The 21961-nt window shown below is 50.1% G+C and overlaps 2 protein-coding genes and 1 long non-coding RNA gene across 9 annotated transcripts in view; 2 read left to right on the forward strand and 1 right to left on the reverse strand.

The window, feature by feature from the left end:
* The window catches only part of Txndc11 (thioredoxin domain containing 11), a 79442-nt gene extending 73958 nt beyond the window's left edge, over positions 1 to 5484 (forward strand). For both annotated transcript variants that reach the window (XM_017797356.2, XM_017797357.2), the window contains one exon: positions 4753 to 5484. In XM_017797356.2, coding sequence (XP_017652845.1) covers positions 4753 to 5374 — 622 coding nt within the window. In that variant the 3' untranslated portion in view covers positions 5375 to 5484. The remainder of the gene's footprint in view (positions 1 to 4752) is intronic.
* Position 5485: 1 nt separating this feature from the next.
* Positions 5486 to 14772, reverse strand: Snn (stannin). 6 transcript variants are annotated; one of them, XM_017797358.2, is made up of 3 exons: positions 14647 to 14772; positions 9400 to 9497; positions 5486 to 8395 (listed from the first exon to the last, which is right to left on the reverse strand). In XM_017797358.2, exon 3 carries the CDS (start codon positions 8306 to 8308, stop codon positions 8042 to 8044), a length of 267 nt encoding a protein of 88 aa, XP_017652847.1. In that variant the 5' UTR covers positions 8309 to 8395; positions 9400 to 9497; positions 14647 to 14772; the 3' UTR covers positions 5486 to 8041. The 6 variants fall into 6 exon arrangements, 5 of the variants coding, with proteins under 5 accessions (XP_017652847.1, XP_029417866.1, XP_017652848.1 ...); XM_029562006.1 differs by having other exon boundaries at positions 9396 to 9497; XM_017797359.2 differs by having other exon boundaries at positions 14698 to 14730.
* A 100-nt stretch (positions 14773 to 14872) lies between these two features.
* On the forward strand, positions 14873 to 21544 carry LOC115069779. The gene is made up of 3 exons (XR_003849010.1): positions 14873 to 15055; positions 19717 to 19888; positions 21242 to 21544. It is a non-coding gene; the product is annotated as an uncharacterized LOC115069779 (long non-coding RNA).
* Positions 21545 to 21961: the final 417 nt, after the last annotated feature.

Below are 21961 nucleotides of genomic sequence, written 5' to 3' on the forward strand. Positions count from 1 at the left end.
TCTGGTAGAGAGCTTCCTTTGACTCTGTTGAATTGCTGCCTCAGTTTTTGGCCTTTATCTCAAAGAGTGTTTGCTGGAATACTTCCTGTGGTAGTAGGGGCTTATCAAATCACACACTAAAAACAGAGTATGACTCACTCTCTTCTGCTGCTGGTTTTGTCATGATGAACCCTTTTCTTTCTAAGACGTCTTTAACCTGCCATTTAATCAAGAAATCATGGACCCCAACACCAGCAATTTTATCTGTTGTGGGACAGAAGTTGGGCTTGTAGTTTAATGACATACAATTTTTGCATTCCAAACATACTTTGAAAAAGTATTAAAGTCACAACACCCAGTCTTTTCATGAAGAGACTTATGAGTGTGTGTGGCTGGAAGGAGAGACACACACACGTTGGACAGGTGCACAAGAAACATGCTTGGACCCTGCGTTTGGGTCAGCATTCCCCTCCTGTAGCTGCCTGGTGTGAGAAACAATAGCGTAAGTTCAGGCTGGGCATGGTGGCTCACACCTTTAATTCCAGCAGAGGCAGAGGCAGGCCATCACTGAGAGTTTGCGGTCAGCCTGGTCTATATAGTGAGTTCTAGGCCAGCCAGGGCTACATAGCGAGACCCTGTCTCAAAAAAGGGGGGAGTGCATTCTTCATCTTCACCCAGCCAGTTGCTGCATTCCCTCCTATGTCCCTTTAATTGGAAAGGAAGTCCAGTTCTATTAAATGGTGAAGGCTTGGTAAATCAAAGCCTTTCTGCTTCAGAATGGATTTTTTCTCATTTTCTAAAATCAAATGTTGGCACAAGTAAAGAAAAATCATCATTATCCAGTCCAGAGAGAAAATTCTCACCTGGGAGGTGGATGGGAAAATAGTATGAGCTGATGGCTCAAAAAAGAAGAAATGAAAAAGACTGAGATAGCATAAGACTATTTTCATGGGTTGCCTGCTATTTTTAGAGAAAGTATAAAGTAGTACCTGCAGTGTGGGAAATGCAAACTCTGTGCACGAGGTGGAGTTATGCTAAGATGTTGACAAGGTTGCTTCCAGGGGGTGAGGGTTGTAAGGATTAGAAGACGCTGCTTATATGATTTTTACATTCCTGCAAACTGTCTACATTGAACATGCCCCATTTCATAATCATGAAGTAGAGAAACTTTGTGAAGAAGCCTGTCCAGCTTCTTTCTGCTCCTGTTGTTGCCTTCCCTCACTGGAGGTGGGAGGAGGGCAGGCTGGGAAGTGGACTATCACCTTTGTACACAGTCAGTAGCCTGCATCCTACCCTGGGGGACATGGCAGACCTTTTTTACATACTATGGCATAGCTCTGGGCTAGACGGAATTTCACAAATTCCAGCGTTGCCTCTCAGGAAGAACCTGGATGCTCTCAGGAGCTCTGGCCCCTTCCTTAGAATGAGAGGGTCAGAGTAGTGGAAGCCTGTACCACCATGCTTTCAAGAGAACAACTTTTGGGCTAGGCATGGTGGTGCATGCCTTTAAATCCAAGCACTCAAGAGTCAGAGACAGGCAGAACTCTGTGAGTTCAAGGCCAGCCATGGATACAAAATGAGACCCTGTCTCAAAAATAAAACATTTTTGTTTGTTTTTTTTGAGACAGCGTCTCATACTGTACCTTTCTCCCTAGTCTGACCTGTAACTCACTGTGCAGCCTAGGCTGACCTCAAAACTCATGACAATCCTCCTGCCTTAGCCTTCTGAGTGCTGAGATTGCAGATGTGAGCCGCTGTGTCCAGGTTCACAGGACTAGATTTTTGGAAGCAGTTTGTTGATATTCTATGTCCTATCTACTTTTTGTGGTTTTTTTTGTTTTGTTTTGAGACAGAGCTTCCTGTAACCCTGGCTGGCCTAGACTCCCTATGTAGACCATTTGGCCTCTATTTTACAGCACTCCACTTGTGCCCGCCTCTGCCGCTGCATCCCAAGTGCTAGGATTAAAGGCATGCAACCATGCTTGGCTTCTTACCTACTTTTAAAAAGTATGGAAAAAAAATATTTTGATGTCAAAGTAGCCAGGCATGATATCATACTACTATGATTCCAGCTCAGGGGACAGAGGCAAGAGGATTAGAAGTTCAAGGCCAGCCTAAAAACTACATATTAAGAACCTGTCTCAAACAGGCTCATTTGGTAAAGGCTTTGACAACCTGAGTTTAATCCCTGGAATGTACATGGTGGACGGTGAGAACCAACGCACACAAGTTGTCTTCTGATTTCCATACCAGTGCCATGGCATGCACAAACACTAAATACAATCTTAAAAAGAAAAAAAAAAAAAAACCTAAAAACAAATACGTAAAATTTTTCTTTTAAAAAGGATGTGAAACCATTTTAGCATTAGGGAGTCACCAAGACTTTAAGACAGCATGCTGTTTACTAGTCTTATCCTGTAAATGTTTTCAGAGACATACTATGGTGCCTAAAAGCCCTTCCCTTTTGTGTGGGGGGAGGTGCATCTGCACTTGGCCCTACAAGACAGAGTGACAGGCCTAGCCACCTCCTCTGTGGAGTTGTGCTGGGTGCTCCATGGGAGGAGAAAAAATCTATTGTGAAGAGCACTTACTCTATTATTGATAGACACAGCTGACATACACCTTCAAAGTTCTGATTACCCTTATCTGAAAGTTTTTAAAACTGGTAAAAAGCTGTCTAAAGGTTTCTGTAAATTACATAAAGTGGACATACCTTATTTTTGTTTTGAGACAGGATCTCATACTGTAGCCCGGACTAGCCTCAAACTTCTATTGATCGTCTTGCCTCATTCTAAGTGCTGGAATTACAGGTGTGAGCCATCTTGTTTCAGCTTGGCTGATTTTAACTTCCTTGTGATTTTTGATAGGAAAAGGGATACCCAATAATAGGACACCTTTTGTATTTTTAGGTGTTTGGCTGATGGCTTTGTGTGTGGAAAGGATATACAAGCTTTTAATTGGTGCATTCCTAAGGAACAGTGCAATATTCTTTTTCTTTTCTCAGATGTGGTCTTACTATGTAGCCCAGCCTGGCTTCAAACTTGTGATCTTTCTGCCTGAGGGATTATAAGTATGTGCTACCACATACAGCTAGTAATGCAAAATTTTACAAAGCTAATCTTGAACATCCACTTAACTCAGTTGATCCCCATAACCTTCCTGTGAGGCACAGGACATTTTTACAGAGCCCAAGTTGCTAGTCTGAAAATACATGACAGACGCAGTACAGCCTGGAGAGCTGACTTTGGGGTCTCTGCTCTCAACCTCCATTCCTTTACTTTCTGAGGGTGCCGATACCTGTCTTTTGACTAGCCTCAGGCAGAAATGTAGAAAGCTAGCACTTTGATGAGTTTTGGTGGCCAGATTGTGCATGCACACAGGTAAACAAACCTGTAAGAAAAATGTTGGTGGCCAGACATTGGAATAACAAGTTTTGAAAAGGACTTTTCTGAATGAGGACTTGGAACAAAGCTGTGGGGAACCCCTTTTGATGTCACTGTCCTCAGTTCTGTGCTGTCAGCACTGGGTTACTATAATTTACCTTAAGTCCCTTGGTTGGTCCTTTTGCTAGTAGGACCTCTTCAGGTGTAAACTCAGTGTCCTCTGGATATGATAGTCACCTGTAGTCAACACTCCTACCATAGATATCATGCATTATTAAATGTTTCCTGAGGAAACAGCTGTTACAGGTTTTTCCAGTTATTTTGTTGTTGTTGTTGTCCAGCAGGCCTGGAACTTGCTATGTAGACCAGGCCAGCCTCAAACTCACAAGATCCATCTGCCTCTGCCTCTCAAGTGCTGGGATTAATGGCATGCACCATCCAGCTTTTTCCAGGTTTAAAAAAAATTATTTTTAATTTTTAAAAAATTTTGTTTAGCCAGACGTGGTGGCATACTCCTTTAATCCCAGCACTCGGGAGGCAGAGGCAGGCAGATCTCTGTGAGGTCAAGGTCAGCCTGGTCTACATAGTGAGTTCCAGGACAGCTGGGGCTACAGGGAGACCCTGTCTCAAAAAAGACCCCCCCTTTAATCCCAGCACTCGGGAGGCAGAGGCAGGCAGATCTCTGTGAGGTCAAGGTCAGCCTGGTCTACATAGTGAGTTCTAGGACAGCTGGGGCTACAGGGAGACCCTGTCTCAAAAAGACCAAAAAAAAAAAAATTTTTTTTTGTTTACAAGTGTATTGCCTGCATGCGTGTTAGTAGTGCACCCATGAGGTGCAGTGCCCATGGAGGACAGAAGAGGGCATCGGATCCCCTGGAACTGGAACTGCGGGATGGTGGTTAGTTGCCATGTAGGTGCTAGGATTAGAATCCAGGTCTTCTGCAAGAACAGCCAGTGCTCTTAACCGCTGAGACATCTCTCCAGCCCAGGTTTTTCCAGTTTCATCAAACACTGTTAATAGCCATGGTGACAGATGACAGTCCTGTTCCAGAACTTTGGCCAGCAGACCTTGTGGATCACATAGAGCCCCCACCCTCCCCTGCTGCACTGGCTTTAGGCGTAGGCCTTGTCTTTCTGGAAGTTGAGTGCAAAAACTGAGTTCTGTCCACAGGCATGGATATACTCTGCCTTAATCACAGTTGAGCATATGGGGCACTCAGCCCTATAGGGAACTGCTTGCCCAAGCAACACTTCCTTCCTTTCAGGAAGTAGAAGCCTAGGCATGTCTTTTCTTGGTCTGAGTAGCCGGCCTGACCTTGAGTCACATTTGGCTTTGCACTGTGCCTGTTGACATGACCCTCACCTTTGACTCTTCTCCCTTTCTCTCCAGAAAGGACCTAAGTGTAAAATACCCTGGAGACCTCCCCATCACCCTTCCGAATCTGCTAAGATTCATTCTGTATCACTCAGACCCTGCCTCTGCCCCCCAGAGCCTGGCCAACCCTCCTACCAAAGAATGTGTCCAGAGCGAGGCAGTCCTGCAGCGGGAACATATCTCTCACATGGAGAGCATCATGCAGAAGCTGAGAGCTGAGATGAGCAGCCTCCGCCGCACACAGGAGCAGGTGGAGGGCCAGCTCTCCAGTGCCCGCAGAGATGGGCGTCGCCTATTGCGGAGGCAGCGGACCCTGGAGCAGCAGCACAGGCTGCTCCGGCGCCATGGCCAGAAGCTGCAGGCCCTGTATGTACAGAAGGCCCGTGAACTTCAAGAGCTGGCCAGTGCTTCAGAGAATCCCCTCCCTGAAGACACATGGCTCAAGATTCTTGTGGCCACCATGGAGAGGGAACTAGAAGGCCAGGATGGGGCTGAGGACCCCACCCCTCTAAGAGAAGCTCACTCCAGCCACCGGAAGCCTACAGGTGCTACCGAGTTACCTGGTGGCACTCCTCTGCCTTCCAACACTAGCTCCACTCTGGCATCAGAGAGGAAGCATGAGAACAGGACAGACTAACTTTTGAAATAAGATGAAGGAATTGAGGTAAAAACTACATTGGGAAGATATTTATGCAAATTTTATTGAAATTTATTGTAAATAAAGATTTTCTGGGTCTAGAAAATGAACTTGAATGTCATTCAGCTTTTATTGAACAGAAGTGGCATTCCTTCCACTTATTGCACAAACTTGGTAGCTTTGAGACAAAAACAGTAGCATAGTTCATTTGAGGATGTGTCTGGAAGTCCACCTTTCAGTGGCCCAGCCTCAGAGTCCCTTCTTGCTTTCCTCCTGCTGCTTCTGTGTATGCAGGATGAAAGGCTAGCTGCTTACTCATTACAAGGCCTGACCACAATAGTTGCACTATTGAAAAGAATCTAAATCCCTCTCCTCTGTCGTAACTTACTAAACCATGGCTCTGGTGTCTGCTTTAAAAAAGTAGCCACTGATAAGAACAGGGAAAGCTATTGTGTGACCATTCACTAGTTCTATAGGTGTTTTCATTTTCCTCCCAAAGACCTCCACCAGTGCACCACAGTACCTCACCCAACGCGAACCTCACCCAACAAACAATTCATCCTACTCTGATGGGCCGACTCAAGCAATAAAGACATCTCTGGCAACTTGGAAGCAGATGAGAAAACTCCAAAAGTAAAACTGATGAGAAAGCAATGTTTAATCATTTCAAAGCTGAAAGTTCACTGGCATAGTAAAAGCTGTAGTCTGCATCTGAAGGAGAGTGATGGTCAGTTTCAGGATCCAGGCTCACATTGAAACTAGATCCAAGCTACTCTTGGATCAGTGGGCAGTAGAGCTAAAGCACCAGCAGTATTTATATGCTACTGGCTGGGGAAGAATTAGAGGTAGAGAGCTGGAAATGGGATAGGGATGGATCAAACCCCTCAGCTACAGGGCAAACCTTCCCATCAAACTTTCTGTTCCCCTTCTAGGCCTATGGATCATTGCTCCCAGCTCTAACATGCATCCTGCCCACCCCAGCCTGAGTAGCCTCAGCCAATGGCCAGCCTATCTATCCCTCACTATCTGTTCCCTGGTCTGACCATCTCATTGGGGGCCAAGGGAGTTTCCTAGTCGGTTTTTCCCCCAGCAATCCACCTGTGGCATCTTATTCCTACCTTCAGTGCAAATGGCCTCATTAGCTTCCCCTCTTTATCCCAAGCTGTTCCTGCCCTGTAGGCATATGCTGCTAAAAAGAAATGTTCCCTACAGCTTCCCCTTTGGGGTTCCAGAAAATGAATTAGTTCCACATGCTTTTTAAAGGAGATCTTTCCAGCCTGGCCTGGAGGCTGGAGCTGTGTTCCCTGCCCAGTGCTGCTCATGAGGTCTCAGGTGTAAAGGTGAAGCTAGGGCTGATAACCCAGGATGCCAACAGTCACGTTTTAATCGTGATGGTTTAGAGTGCACTTACAGTGGTGGGATTAAACATCTGAGCAAGCTCACGGACTTGGGCACAAGGGATTTCTCACAGATGCAAGCTGCTGGGGTGCTGGCTCCCTTACCTTTAAGAACCAGGTCCTGAACTTGAACTCCCCAACCCGTTGCCCTAGATAGCTCCTTTGTAAATACATGCTCACTAGAAATGACCTTTCATGGTACATTTAGTACTGGGTCAGGGGAGTCAGTCTACACAGAACCCCAAGGAGAGAAGTGAAAGCCAATACCCAGCAGGCGGGTGGTCATGAGAGGGGAAAGGAAGCTCACATGTGAAGAGGAGAGGAAAGAAAAAACACAGGACAGAGTCTCTTCCTCCCCACCTGCAGTGCAGAAAATATTAAATACAAAAAACAAAATCTTGCTCTCCTGGGCCAACTGGGTTTCAGACTAAAAGTAGCCACCATGGGCTCTGGTGTTTCATTGAAGCCTGCGTTAAGGCGGCACACTGGGTGTGCTTAAGACCAAAGGACAAGAAAATGCTCTGCTACTCAGCCGCCTGGCAGCCCTCAGGACTTGTGTGGACTTGTCCTTCACCGGCTCCCAAGCAAGTACAGTAGCTTCCTTGCAATAACTCCAATATCTACATGCACCACTATTTCACAAAGCTGAAACTAGAGAAGGGGGGTGTGGTTCTTCCACCCATTACTAACCAAGCAGAAATCACCAAGGTACCCCAACTGCTCAACCACCAGTCCTGAAATCCATCTCTCACTTCCTTTCCATATGCATAGATAAACCTCAGTGACTCCTGCTAAGGGCAACTGCGGCCTAACCAGTGGAAGACCCTTCATGGTCTCGCCTTGGCTCATCATGAGTATGGTCATCAAACCAGTCCCACTATGTGGTATTTTTAAAAATCAGCAAAAAAGGCTTAAGCACGTGCTTCTGGGGCCTATTTACAGTTCACAGGTTGGTGAGTTCACGCATTACAGTAGTAGCTCCATCAAAAACAGGCTCAGCTAAAACATTCAAGTAACAAAAGCACTAGGGGGGCCACAAGCCCCTGCAGGGTCAGGCCTGCCCACTGCCTGCAATGGGCAGCCCCACCAGGAGGCCAAGGGGGAAGGCCAGGACAGCCAGGACCCAGAGTCAGTGCATGCGATGACGAAGCCTGCAGAGGCCGTGCCTGCAAAGTGTCAACCACTCCCCTCTCACAGCAACATGTCTGTTTCTGCCCTCCCAGAGCCTCTGAGCTGGCTACAAATGGGACCAGGGGCTTTGCAGCCCAACTCAGCCATGCACTTCCGGGCTATTGGCAGTCATCAGCTTGGCCTTTCTCTCCACGCATGGTCCCTTGGCTGAGTACTGCACCAGTAGGAAGGGCTCCTTCGTCTCGCCATCACCCACGATGCTCTCCTCATCTTCTGACTGGCTGATGCGCTGCAGCCGCAGGTAGCACCAACAGCCGAGGATCAAGGCCCCCAGGGCAGCGATGGCAATGAGGATGACGATGACTGTGACCACCCCTGTGGTGGGGCTGTGGTCCATAATAGACATGGTCAGTGCTTGGAGGGGCTTTCTTGCGGGGAAGCTCTTGGTGTGGCTGGCTCAGTGAGGCTGGAACTTGGGTTGCACAGGACAGTCCTGAAAGACAAAGCCAGATGAGACTACACCAGGGACACCACAGGGGACAAGGCCACCCAGTTGGCACTTCCAGAGGTCTGATTTTAAGTTTTTTGGTTTTTTTGGGTCTTTTGAGACAAGGTCTCCCTGTAGCCCCAGCTGTCCTGGAACTCACTATGTAGACCAGGCTAGCCTTGAACTCCCAGAGATCCACCTGCCTCTGCCTCCCAAGTGCTGGGATTAAAGGCGTGCGCCACCACGCCTGGCTTGAAGTTCCTTTTTTAAAAGAATATTATTTTTATTTTATGTGTGTGAATGTATTGCCTGCATGTAGGCAAGTGCACCTATGCTGTGCAATGCCCTCAGAGGACAGAAGAGGCCATGGGATCCCCTGGAACTGGAGTTAGGGACAGTTGTTAGCTGTTATGTGGGTGCTGGGATTTGAACCCAGGTCTTCTGCAAGAAGTCACAGTTCTTAACTGCTGAGCCATCTCTCCAGCCCGATTTTAAGTTCTTTAGCTCAACCAGCTCTACCTTCCACCTGGTGAGTCATGGGCTTGTCTTTCCACTGTGTCTGCTCAGATGCTCACCCAGCCTCCCTTTCCCAGTTTCTTCTAATACCCAAGCTACTTCTGATACCCAAGTGCTTCTTATATCAAAAGGAAGTCACCCAGGTGGGAGAGGGAACAGGCACCAGGACAACAGAGAGAGAGGCTGCCAGAGGGCTGGCTGCTCTTCTGTTGAAGGAATTCATTGTTTTTATCTTTGAGACAAAGGCTCACTCTGTAGCCTAGGCTGATCTCAAACTTAAGATTCTCTTGCCTTAGCTCCTGAGTGTTGGGATTATAGGTATGAGCCACCATGCCTGGCTGACGGTGGACATTCTAAAAAACAGCACACTAAAATGTGTTCAGTGACCACTTCAGGAACCAGTGGTTTCCAGAAGGCTAGAGGGGAAGGAGCCAAAAGCAGAGAAATAATAATGAGCCTCTGTGGGGGGGAACAGATAACACATACAGACCTACCAACTCCTTGTGGGATCCAGGTAAAGGGCACAACAACCAACAGCTTTTGCCCCATGGAGCCACAGCTGGCCTGTGAAGACCCTGGTAATTGAGGAAGCCTGTGGATGAAGATAAGATTCTGGAAGATGCAGGTACTGAGGGGGGTTGCTTCAGAGAAGGGGCAGGAGGGACAGAGCAACTGGGTCCTGTCTGCACAGAGCTCAGCGTCTAGTATAGGAGCCAACCTCCTGAACAGTCAATACTTCCAAATATGTCACTTCAAGTGTGAGTGTCACATCAGGATCACAGGACCAATGCTGTGATGGGCAGGTGAGCTGCAGGAAGGCCACACTGATGGGAAGAGCGTTCCTGACAGGGAATACCACTGCTAGGGCTCCGAAGGCAGGAGGGAGAACCTGAAGTATCACCCTGTTTGAATGGAGACAGAAGTAGGTGACATCAGGGCTTGTGTATGGAATGATGCTGGGATATGGAGTGCTGAAGCCCTCCTAGCCACAGGACCTTAGACAATGCCCAACTCCTTCAACATCACAGAGCCCCAGTCCTCACCTGCAGACAAAACTGTTAGCAGCCAAGGAGAGGCTGTGGGATACACACAAAGCCCAGAGAAAGCAGATTCCGGTCTTCCTCTCAATCCTCCAGGGCTTACTCTAGGTGGAATCCCAAGGCCCAGCTAGCCATAACCCCTACAAGTGAGGGCTCTGCTGCCACAGCCTCCTTGGGTGCTGAGGCCAGTAGGATGCTCCAGCATCCCAAAGCCCTACACTTCCTTTCTTTTCCTGCCAATTACAGGCAACTAAGTGGTTACGAGGGATAAGGAAGCCTGAGGTACAGTCGCACAGGCCAGACACAGCCTGCAGTAAGACCCAAGTGTCCAAATTCCTCCCATCCACGTCACCCAGGCAGAGAGCACTGGAAGATACTCCCTCTAAACAGGATGAAGCCTGCTGCATTCTTGAGCAATAATCCCCTAATTAGAAATGACTCTCACTCAACCAGGGAGGCACCTGGAGGTCAGGCCTCTCTGAAGGTCACAGGCAGCTAAATCAATGCCTTCGAGTACCCATGGACCAGACCCTGAAACCAGGGAGTACCATGCTTACCACCTGAGCTGACTGCAGAAAGGCCCCTTTGCATCTCCACCTTCACGGTCTCCAAAGTCTGAGCTGCCTGTCTCACTTGGCAGGCTCCCTGTTCACCTCTTGCAGTCAGAGCACACAGGATATGCCCAAGTGCTGATAGTGATCAGCATGTACACCCCCATTCCTGCTCACTGTTCCGTAGCCTTGTGCCCTTCAGTATCCTCCTGTGGCCAGGCCTTTACCCCCACAGCTCCCTTTGCCTGGATGCTGTATTCTCTGACCTCTAATCACTGGGTCTCAACTGAGGACAACTGCACATCTGATAACTTTGGTTGGTCACAAATGGGGACGGGGTGCTACTGGCACCTGGTGGGTAGAGTCCAGGGACACTTTGCAAGGCAAAGGATAGCACCCCAAAAACTGCAACATAGAATGGTGTGGCCCCAAATGGTACCCACAGGGAGGCAGAGAGAGAAACTCTGACCTACTTTACACCAGCCACAACACGGCAGCCCTCCGGACCAGGAAGCCAGGGAAGCACCCTCCCCAGGCACTGGCCTGGGCTGCAAGCCTGGCCTCTGGGATGCAGCCATCTGGCACTGGCCTCTCCTCACCCCCAGAGCTGCATGTCCCAAGAGTGCTCTGCTTGCTCTGCACGACACCATCAGCTCCCAGGGACCCACCTAGCCGGACACAGGGCCCCTCCATGGCTCTACTGTGCTGACAGAACCTGCCTCCACCTGCCCTGCCCACCTCCTTCCCACAGCCTCTGGACTGGAAGGCAAGGAAGCAACAATTGGGAAGGGGAAGTGTGTGTTGGGGGCTGGGGTTAGTTCAGGGACAGGATGTGGAAAATCAAACAATGGTACTATGACCTGAGGGAAACAGCAGATAGCAATCCCAGGACTAATAAAGAGTCAAGGGCAACCCCAGGCCTGAGGGACCAGAGAGCAGTAATGACCCTAAACCCCTATCTACTGCATCCACCCCAGGCCTAGAACTGGGCACAGAGCCTGGTGACAGCTGGTCATGCCTGGCCTGTGGCCTCCACCCATCCCTAATGGGTTTCTTGTTCCCTCTTTCATTGAGCAAATGTTTCCTGAGAACTGATTTAAAAATCTAATTCCTAGCCTCAGAAGGGGGGGGGGTGTCTCCTGAGGCTGCCTCACCCTCTCCTGGAAGCCTGGCTACCACCCAAGCCTCTCTACTGTCCTGTGGCTACCTCCTTCCTTCCTACTCAGTTGGGAACTTTCTCAGAAGGCACCTCTTTGGGGCTGTTGTGTTCTACTTCCAATCTTCTTTTTTGAGTTGGAACCTGGAGTCAGAATTATTTCTGGCCTTTGAACTGGGGTTCCCTGAAGAGACACACTTGACAGGTGGCTTTGCTAGAAGATGGGGCATGGCTTCACTCTGAGAACACTGCTGGAAGCTCCTGGGGGTTAGTTGGCCCTGTAAGCAGGGCAGTGCTCCCAGCTTCCTCAGAGGACTCCAGGAGGTACAGGCTGCAGGCAGTGGCAGGGTGGCAAGCTGGTGCCAGCTGAGCTCAGCAGCACTCGTGATATGCCCAGTTAAGTGAGGAGCAGGCGGCAGGGTGTCCCCAGAGAAGAAGCTATTTGTGGCACTGGGCCCAGGCCAGGCTCTGTGCTTTGGGGCCTTGGGGGTCACATGAAAAAATGGAGGCTATCAGGAATAGTGTGGTGCGGAGTGGAGATAAGGGGACTCAGTCTACACGTCTGTGCCCACTGGGGCTGAGCACAAACACTGGAGTGAAGGGTTGGTTTGGGGATCTCATGAAGAGGCAGGGGTAATAGAGACCCTTCACATATAGGAAGACTTAGAGACTGCTGATCTTAGGAGACCCCTGCTCTGAGTTCACAATGTGTCATTCTGAACCCTGTGTATCTTGGGGTCCACTCACTCATCTCTATATCTCTGGGCCTTGGGAAACTAGGCCCAACAATTCTCAAATACTGCAGCCTGGGGTGACTCTGGAGGGTCCAGGCCCAAGCTGGGAGTTATCACTACTGTTAGTTTCAACAGGGGACACGCTGTGCTCCAGTTGACTTAGAAGGGTTTAGGGGATAGAGGCTCTGCATAATAGAGAGCTGAGACTTCTCCAGTGCTAGTGGTGGGAACTGAGGGTCAAGGCACATGGGACAGGAGTGGGTAAGCTGGGGATGTTTGTCCCTGTGTATTTTGGGGGAGCCAGCTGGCCTCAGGCTTCTGAGTTGCAGGATTTGTCTTGACTAAGGGAGTCAGCAAGGGGATGTTCAAGAGTGCCAGACACCTCCAGCCACTGGCTGGGCTGAGACCCTAGCCTGGCCCTCTGCATTTTGAGGAGTCTCCCTTTGCTCTTGATGGTGCTCTACTTCGGGGCTGACATCCCATTCTGTGGCTCTTCACTCTAAGCCAGGCCATGTAAACAACCAGTGCCTCAGTTTCCTCACTTGTAGCATGGGATGATCACAGCAGGAGTAGGGAGGTGAGGTGAATAGTGACTGTTCTGAGGTGGTCCTGGGCCTCTCCTCATGAAGGCTGCCAGGCTGTGACCTACCCTCCCCTCTTGGCCTTGCTGGATGAGTGAGGGGTCAGCAGTGTGTATGGGGCCCCAGTTTCCTATGGCTCTGCTTCTCTGCTGCTGCCCCATCCCTGCCCCAAGCATGCATAGAGACAGCTGGGCCTGCCTGGGCTTAGATCTAACAGGCTCCTCTGGTACACCTTGCCCCTGCCCTGAACTCAGGTTGCAATCTGTCCTGCTAGGGCAGGCATACAGACTTGTACACAGGGACCTGGGAGTGGTCTGAGGTTAGGGAGCTGGTTCAGGGCTGGAGTCCCTTAACTAATAATATCCATGAGAATCAGGTCTCCTCTAACTCATCACCAAAACCCGAAGGGCTGACATTTACTACTAAGGCTCTGTGTCTATTGTCCCCCAACATTCCCCTCTACAAGGGAAATTTGCTCAGATGACACAGCTGGCCCCCAGGTTCCCATGGCAGAAGAGGAAGCTAGGGCAGAGAAGTTTGGGACTGCCCTAAAGTCAGTTGTGGTCCCTGAGGTTCTTGCCTGCAGGTCATTCTGGGTCTAACCATTTGGCCACACATCTTTGGTAAGATAATGGTAGATGCTGAAAAAAGTCCTCTGTGCTGGGCTCTGAGCTAAACAGCTCAAGCAGATTTCTTCAAAATTTCTGCCTCAAAACAACCCTAGAGTTATTACTCTTCCCACTTGACAATCTGTAGCTAAGAGAAGTTAAATCAACTGCCCAAGGTCACACAGCTTAAAAGTAGATGTGCCAGAGATTCTAACCCAGGCAGTCTGAATCCTAAATTCTCGATTTTAAACCTCTGTCCTCCTCTCCTATGCCTAGAGGCCGAGTGCTGGTGTGAGTCCCCTCGGGAGCTAGTCTGGGTGAGGATTTGACAGTGGGTACTCAGGGATGACAAGCGCCCCAGCAGCTCCCGTGTGCCAAGCGCGGGCGGTGTGCAGGCACGGTGCCAGGCGCGCTCCACGCACCCTCTCACTTAACCCTACCGGGCGACGCCGCGTCTCCCCCACTCTCCGGAGGAGCAAGGCGAGGCTTAAAGGAAGCAGGGGCCGGTTCAGGGGCTACAGCTGGAGAGACAACTCAAGTCCGCCTGAGCAGGGAGGGGTGAGACACGGGACCACGACACCCAGGACCACGACACCCAGTCATGCCCACGCCGCGCAGTCACTGCCGACGGGACCGGGCACCGAACGCTGCGTCTCGGCCTCAGTTTCCCCACCCACAAAACAGGAGCCAGACATTCCCTGGGCTCCCGCCCCCCCTCATTCCTTCTTGACCACACGGGGGGCTGCCGGGAACCCCGTAGATGCTGGCATTCAGTGTCCTGGGCAGCACCGGGAACCCGCGCAAGACGCGGAACTGCGGGCTGCGGAGCAGACCGGCACGGTGGGGGAGGGGGCCGGCGTCCCGTCAAGCAGCCTCCGCTCCACACCCCCCCCACCGCCTCCGCCTTTGTCCCAACCGCTGTGGAGGACAAAGAGCCCCCGCCCGCGCGCGGCGTCCCCGGCGCCCACCCTCCCCAGGCCGCACCCCCGGCCCTTCCCCGCCGCGCCCTCGGCCATCGAGGCCCATCCCGACCGGCCCTTCCCTCTCGCCGGCCCAGCCGGCCCCGCTCACCATGCCGCGGCCCGCGACCCGGCGCGATCCGCCCGCAGCAGCCCCACTAACCGACTCCCCCAGCCGGGTCGGCCGCCGCGCACAGTCGGGACGACGGAGCCCAGATCTGCTGCGGGCGGGGCGCCTTCGGCTCCGCCCTAGTAAGGGGCGGGCTCCTCCGGAGTGGCCAATGGGAGCTCGCGTTGGGACGGCGGGGCGGGGTCACGTGCGCTCGGGGCCTGGTGGCTGAGCTGGGGCTGCGCTGCTAGTGGCGCTAGGGGTTGGAGGGCGGTGGGGCCGGCGTCGGGCCGCCAATTGGGCGCAGGTCTCTCTGGGCCGGCGAGCGGCGTCCTCTTTCCGCTAGAGTCTCCCCAGCCCCTGATTCTCCTCTCCTCCCCGACGACGGAGGAGAAACTGAGGCGCGTAGCAGGTAGGAGAGTGGTATACCACCTGGAGGCTGCTGGCGCGCATAGTGAAATGACCTTGCTTGAGAAAGGAGCTGGTCGTTCATGCTTTCTCTAACTCACCCATCATCATCAATCTGCCCATTTGCACCGACCATGTTCCTGCTGGCCATAAGCCAGACAAATAAGGTCCCTGTTCCCAAAGCTGTGGGCTGGGGGTGTGTTATTTTTAACACAATATAATAGGCTCCCACCAAGTTCCGTGCCCCTATATGGCCCGCTCAACACATCTTAAAAATAACTTCAAATAAAAATGTGTTATCCCATTTGACATGAGGATCCTGAAGCTCCAGAGGGCTGAAGCCCCTGTGGAGGCAGGATTTGGGGAAAGGCGTGACTGCCCTCAAGAAAGGAATCTAAGGAGTCTAGTGAGAGAACACTCCCTGGTGGCCACCTGGGGCGTGCAAGAGGAATGAAGGTGGGTCCTTCAAGGGCTCTGGAGTTCAAGGTACTCAGGAAGACAGGAAGGGGCAACTTGGGGTAGATCAGGCTAGGATATCCTCCTGGGAACTGGGAGGCTTGTGGGCTGGTAACTTCTCCAGACTCAAGCAGAGCCCTCTGGAAGACATGGAAGGCCCTACACACAAGCTGAGGTATGGGAACACCCTCTCTCCATCCCAGCCCTGCTAAGAGTTTTTCCCTCCATCCAGTGCACCAAGCTGTTTCCCATCTCTGACCCATGCCAGTTCTCTCTCCTCACTTTCATGGATGGCATCTCCTAATCTCAACTTTCATGCTCCTTGCTCAAGAGGGCTCTTCCTATTTCACCACCCAAAAGTGGACTCACCTGTCCATTGTGAGCATGAGTATTTTCCAAGAGTGTGTGATTAACTTTTGGTCTCTCTTAGGACTAGGACGTTTCACTACTGAGTCCACTGAACAGCCCCTGTACACAGTAGGTGCTAAATAAATGTATATTGAATGAATAACCCAATGATAGATCTCCAGGGCTAGCTCTACTTCCTAGCTGGAAGGAGGCCAGGCTGAGGTGGTGAACTGGGTTTGAGCAAGAATGTCTCTGGAAGCCAGGCTCCAAGCAGCTGTCCTGGAGGTCAGAGCCAGGGGGCTCTAAACAGTTACTGCTTCTAGATCTGCCCGTGGCTGTCCCAGTGGCTCCTGCCCTGTGGACCATAGTTGGGAGTACAGAGTGGAAGGAAACAAGTTCTTCCCACAAAGCCAATTTCAGTGGCCTCTGTGGTTCCAGCCTCAGGTTGGCCAAGAGCTCATTAGTGGTCTAGGTCTGGAACCCCAGAGCTGGGGCTGGCAACAGGATGACAGGAAGCAGGGACACGATGGAGGAAAGGACACAGCAAGTGGCATGAAGCATGATACAGAAATGAGACTACCTGGCTTCAAATCCAGCCACTCCTGCTAGAGGGTTTTGGAAAAGCAGCCTAACCTCTCAGTGTCTCACATTTACTCATCTGAGAAGTGGGAGACAACAGCAAGGTGTGAGGCACACAGCTGGGGATGCATCAAGTGATAGGCACAGGCAAAGAACTCCCATCCACTTACAGGTCACCTTAGTAACAGGTTTGGATAGGTTTGGGAAGACTCGGCCTCCCCATTTAGATCTTGGGCCAGCTACTGCCCCTCTCTGAGGCTCATCTTCCTCATCTTTATGCTGGGTTTCATGCAGCCCAGTGCTGGAGTGGTGAGAAGGGCTGAGGGCTAGCAGTAGCCCTTGTCCTTCCCAGACTTCTTCGCTGAAGGTAACAGTGGTAACACACAACAATAAAAATAGTAGCAGGCTGAGGATGTGGCTCAGCTGGCAGAGCATGTGCCTAGCATGCACAGAGCTACATAAACAGAATATGGTGACACCTATAATCCTAGCAAGTGGGAGGTAGAGGCAGGAGTTTCGGTGTCATCCTGAGCCACATACAGAGTTTGAGGTCAGCCTGGGCTACATGAGACCCTGTTTTGGAAAAAAAAAAAAAAAAAAAAAAAAAAAAAAGAGTTTGAGTTCAGCCTGGGCTACATGAGCCCCTGTTTTGGAAAAAAAAAAAAAAAAAACAGTGGCAAACATGTAGGTAGTACTTAAACCATATGCTGGTAACTTCATTAAACTCTGCAGATGCCTTAACTCAGCCCCTATTCTATAGATGCAGAACTGAGGCACTCACAGGCGCATGCCTGAAAAATCACCCAGGGAAGAGTGTCACAATGTAGATTTTGCACCAGTTGGTCTGAGCCTGAAGTTCTGCTTTTCTCATGAGCTCCCAGGTGGTGTCGACAGTGTGGGAACCATACTTTGAATACTAAGAGGCTAAGCCACCTACTGAAGGTGACAGAGGCAGCATGTATCACACCTGCAGTTGAGCCCACATCCCAGGCACCAGCTCTCTCCCCCACAAACGCAGGAAGTCTTGCTCCCCTCTCTCAATCCATTTCCTCTGAGCCACTGCCACTGCCCTCCATGGTGACATCTGGCACAATATGCCCAGGGTCCTTCCTATGGGATGGGCTGGAAGTTCATTAACCAATATCATATTTAAGAGCATGAGAGTGAGCTCACCAGCCTGCTGGAGTCCCACTGGGTCTGCTCTGGGTCAGTCTGGCCCTGTACCTACTTCCCCAGGGTGCTGGAGGGACTGAGACAAAGTCTTGCAGGGGTTGAGGGTTGGAGAGACCTCAGCTAGTCTCAGGGGAGACATCCTGAAGCTGGGCCTCCCTGTGTAGCCACGGTCACCAGGCTGGGCAGCTGCTTCCTAGGTATTCCCATGAGGGTTCTAACCTGGGAGGGGGCCGGTGAAAATTGCTTGGCTGCAGGGGAGTCTCCTGACACTTGAGATGGGAACCACTGGTGAATTCTAGAAGATAAGGCTAGGGAGACATAGAGAGGGTGTTCCCTTGCTCCGAGACACACAGCAATTCTCTCTGAAGAAGAGAAGGCCTCATTGGCTTTTCAACTGGCTGCTCAACTGATTTTACCATCTCTCTAAGACTGGCTTAGCTAGCCCCTTACAGCCTGGAGAGAAGACCTTTAGATCCACCTCAAACGGCCAATGCTCCTGAGCTACAGTGTGTTGTTTTCTATGCATTTGTTGATTTATGGGCTAGACATTGCCCTTTCATTTTTGATAGTGACACACGTTTCTTTTTTTAAAAGATATTTATAATTTTTTATTCTATTTTATGTGTATACTTGTATTGCCTGCATGTAGGTAAGTGCACCCATGTTGTGCAATGTCCACAGAGGACAGAAGAAGCTGTCAGATCCCCCAAAACTGGAGTTAAGGGACAGTTGTTAGCTGCCATGAGGGTGCTGGGATTCAACCCCATGTCTTCTGCAAGAACAGTCATTGTTCTTAACCGCTGAGCCATCTCTCCAGCCCTCACACATTTCTTTTAAATGGGTTTATTTAGGGAAAAAAATGCTAAGAAAAAAAAAGTATTAGTTACTTTTCTCATTGCTCAAGTGCTTGGATGAAGGGCATGCACCACCATACCCAGTTTCTGTGATGCTGGACATGGAATCCAGAGCTTCATGCATGCTAGGCAAGCACTCTACCAATTGAACGACAGCCCCAGCCCAAATTCACTTACATTTTCTTTTTCTCTCTCTCTCTCTCTTTTTTTTTTGGTCTTTTTGAGACAGGGTCTCCCTATAGCCCCAGCTGACCTGGAACTCACTCTGTAGACCAGGCTGGCCTTGAACTCACCGAGATCCACCTGCCTCTGCCTCCCGAGTGCTGGAATTAAAGGCGTGCGCCACCATACCCGGAAGTCACTTGTATTTTCTACTAAGGGTTCTAAAGCTCTGTATTTGTCCTCCACAGTCCAGACTCCCATCTAAAAGAGTGCAGGAGAAATGGCAGCCTTAGCCAGCATCATGGCCCATAGCTGTTATCCAGGAGACTGAGGGCACGAAGATTGAGAGTCCTGGACCAATCTGGGCTACATAGTAAGATCCTGTCTAAAAGAAGAAGGAAAGGAGGAAGGGAGGAAAGGATGGAAAGAAAGAGAAATAATGGCCTCATTCTCAGACAACTGCCCAGTCATAATGGAGATGAATCCCCAGGGTCTCTGGGTCTAATAGGCTACTGTCCTGTAAGCATAAGAGCCATTACCAGGGCTGGAGAGAAAGCTCAGAGGTTAAGAGCACTGGCTGCTCTTGCAGAGGACCCGGGCTCAATTTCCAGCATCTACATGGCTGTTAACAACCATCTATAACTCCAGTTCCAGGGAATCCAACACTCTCTTCTGAGCTCCACAGGCATTGCATGTCACAGGTACACTTATACACATGCAGACAGTACACTCATACACATAAAATAAAAATAATGAACAAAATTATTTTTTTAAAAAGAGCCATAGCTGGGCATGGTGGCACAAGCCTTTAATCCCATCCCAGCACTAAGGAGGCAGAGGCAGGTGGGTCTCTGAGTTCAAGGCCAGCCTGGTCTACATAGTGAGTTCCAGGACAACTGGAGATACAGGGAGACCCTGTCTCAAAAAGAGCAAAAAAAAGAAAAGACATTACCGCTTCATTAGAGCAGCTGTGACTACCCACAAGAGACCTTCAAGAAAGGGCGAGTTGACAGTTTAATTAATAGAAAGGGTGGGAAGGTCCTTACACCCTCACTTGAGATTCCAGCCACTCCCTCCTGATCCTCTCTTCCAGGTTTATGTAATTCTTCCCCGGGTGTTTGTGGTCTTTGGAGGTGCTAGAGTGTGTAGAAGACAGAAGGTTAACTGAAGGAGACACCCTGTCTATGCAGCCATGGGGAAGTCATCATCCATGCTAGCCTGAGACTTTTCTGTGATGCAGCTGTTTTGGGGTCACCCATGCTTCTGTAAGTAACCCCTCACCCACAGTTCTGTCAGCAAGCCCAATAAATTCATTGGTTTACCAAGCTACACTTGGGTGGAATGGTTTCTTTGGTCTGTCTGGTGTTCTATCTGGGGTAAGTAAACATTTGTTCATGTCTTCCCAGAAAAAGTGCATGCAAACCTGAACCATGCATTATTCATATGGTGATGGGAGCCTAGTGTTGCTTTGAGGTCAGGCAGGAACTATTCCCCAGGCCCATCTTGGGGCTTTTATCTGCAGCTGAGCCAGAGCACAGAATTCCCTGTTCTCTGGAGCCAGGCCTGGGGGCTTTCCACAGAAGGGATGGAGAAGCCAGATGGAGCTCCTGGACTACCACAGACACAGGGACAAGGACAAGGAACAACAAGCTGCATAAAAGCCTGGCATTGCCATTTGACAGCTGTGTAGCCCTGGGAAGTTCAATTACCATCTGTGATCTCTGAGCTGTAATTTCCTTGCCTGTAAAATACACCCATGTCCTTTTTTTTTTTTTTTTTTTTTTTTTTTTTTGAGACAGGGTCTCCCTGTAGCCCCAGCTGTCCTGGGAACTCACTATGTAGACCAGGCTGACCTTGAACTCACAGAGAGAACTTTTACCTTTTAATCCACCTATTTCTGTGTCCCAAGTGTTATGATTGCAGGCATGTGCCAACATGCCTGGTGACATGTGCTCTGATAAGATGGCTCAGGACTTTGCTGTGAGCACTGGTCTTAGAGGCTGCTTGAGTGTCTTCACAACATGGCAGCCATCTTCTCTAAGTGTTTCCCCACAGAGCACAGGGATGCCTTTTGTGACTTAGTCCATCATCCCTACCATATTCTGTTCCTTAGAAGTGAGTCACTAAGCCCGGGATACACTCAAAGAAAAGCTGTATTCTTTTTGGTGTGTGTGTGTGTTCTCTGTGTGTGATGTTTGTATGCACAGTCTTGTGTGTCGGTGCACATGTGTGCATATGCAAGTGCAAATAGAACCCTGAGGTTGAGATTAGGTGTCTTCCTCTATTGCTTTCCACTTTACATATTGAGGCAAGGTCTGTCACAGTGTCTGCCTCCTGTACATGCCCACTTGGCTTTCAAGTGGGAGCTAGGGATCCGTACCGTTGTCCTCATGCTTGCTTTACTCACTGAGTCATCTCCCTGTCCCCCAAGAAGCTCTGCTTTTGAAGAAATGGATGTCAAAGAATGTATGGGTCTGTTTTATTTCCCTGTGGTGTTGAGATAGAACACAGGCTTCTTATATGTGAGGCATGTTCTCCACCACGGAGTATGAGGAGCAGAGGGTAGCCTCCAGTCAGTGTCTAGTGAGGAAGAACTGACACCATCTTCATCTGTCCAGCAGCCACCTGGGAATAATGGCCGTTGCCAGCATCCACTGAGCAAGCTGGAAGAGGGTCCTTCCCCAGTCAACCCTGGAAATGTCTTCACCACAGTCTGTGAGGAGCCCAGAGCCAAGGGAGCCCCCAGATTCTCTGCCCCACAGAAACTGGGGGGGGGTGGTGGTGGTAAATATTTGTTATTCAACACTACTAAATTCTGTAGTTGTTTGTTCTTTTAATTGCAATTGGAAAACTAATGTGGTGGATATGGGTGGAGGAAGGGGAGCTTCTGGAGTAATCTGAAATTCATATTAAAGAGAGTTGAGACAGCCGGGTGTGGTAGCATATTCCTTTAATCCCTGCACTTGGGAGACAAAGGCAGTGGATCTCTGTGAAATTGAGGCCAGCCTTGTCTACATAGGGAGTTCTAGGCTAGCTGGAGCTGCAGGGAGACCCTGTCTTGAGGGGGAGGGGGAGAGAAGAAACATCAATATCAAGAAACATCAGTATCAAGAGGAGAAACATCAATATCAAGTAGACCTGGGTCAGGTGCCTTTAATTCCAGCATCAGGAGACAGAGACAGGTGGATCTCTGAGTTTGAGGCCAGCCTAGTCTACATAGTGAGTCCCAGGCCAGCTGAGTCTACCCTGCCATTATTCCCAGGTGGCTGCCGGACAGATGCAAATGGTGTCAGTTCCACACTGGGAGACCCTGTCTCCAAAAGACAAAAAAAAAAAAA

This window comes from Nannospalax galili, unplaced genomic scaffold (genome assembly GCF_000622305.1).
Source record: "Nannospalax galili isolate Female #2095 unplaced genomic scaffold, S.galili_v1.0 scaffold32, whole genome shotgun sequence".
Taxonomy (NCBI): domain Eukaryota; kingdom Metazoa; phylum Chordata; class Mammalia; order Rodentia; family Spalacidae; genus Nannospalax; species Nannospalax galili.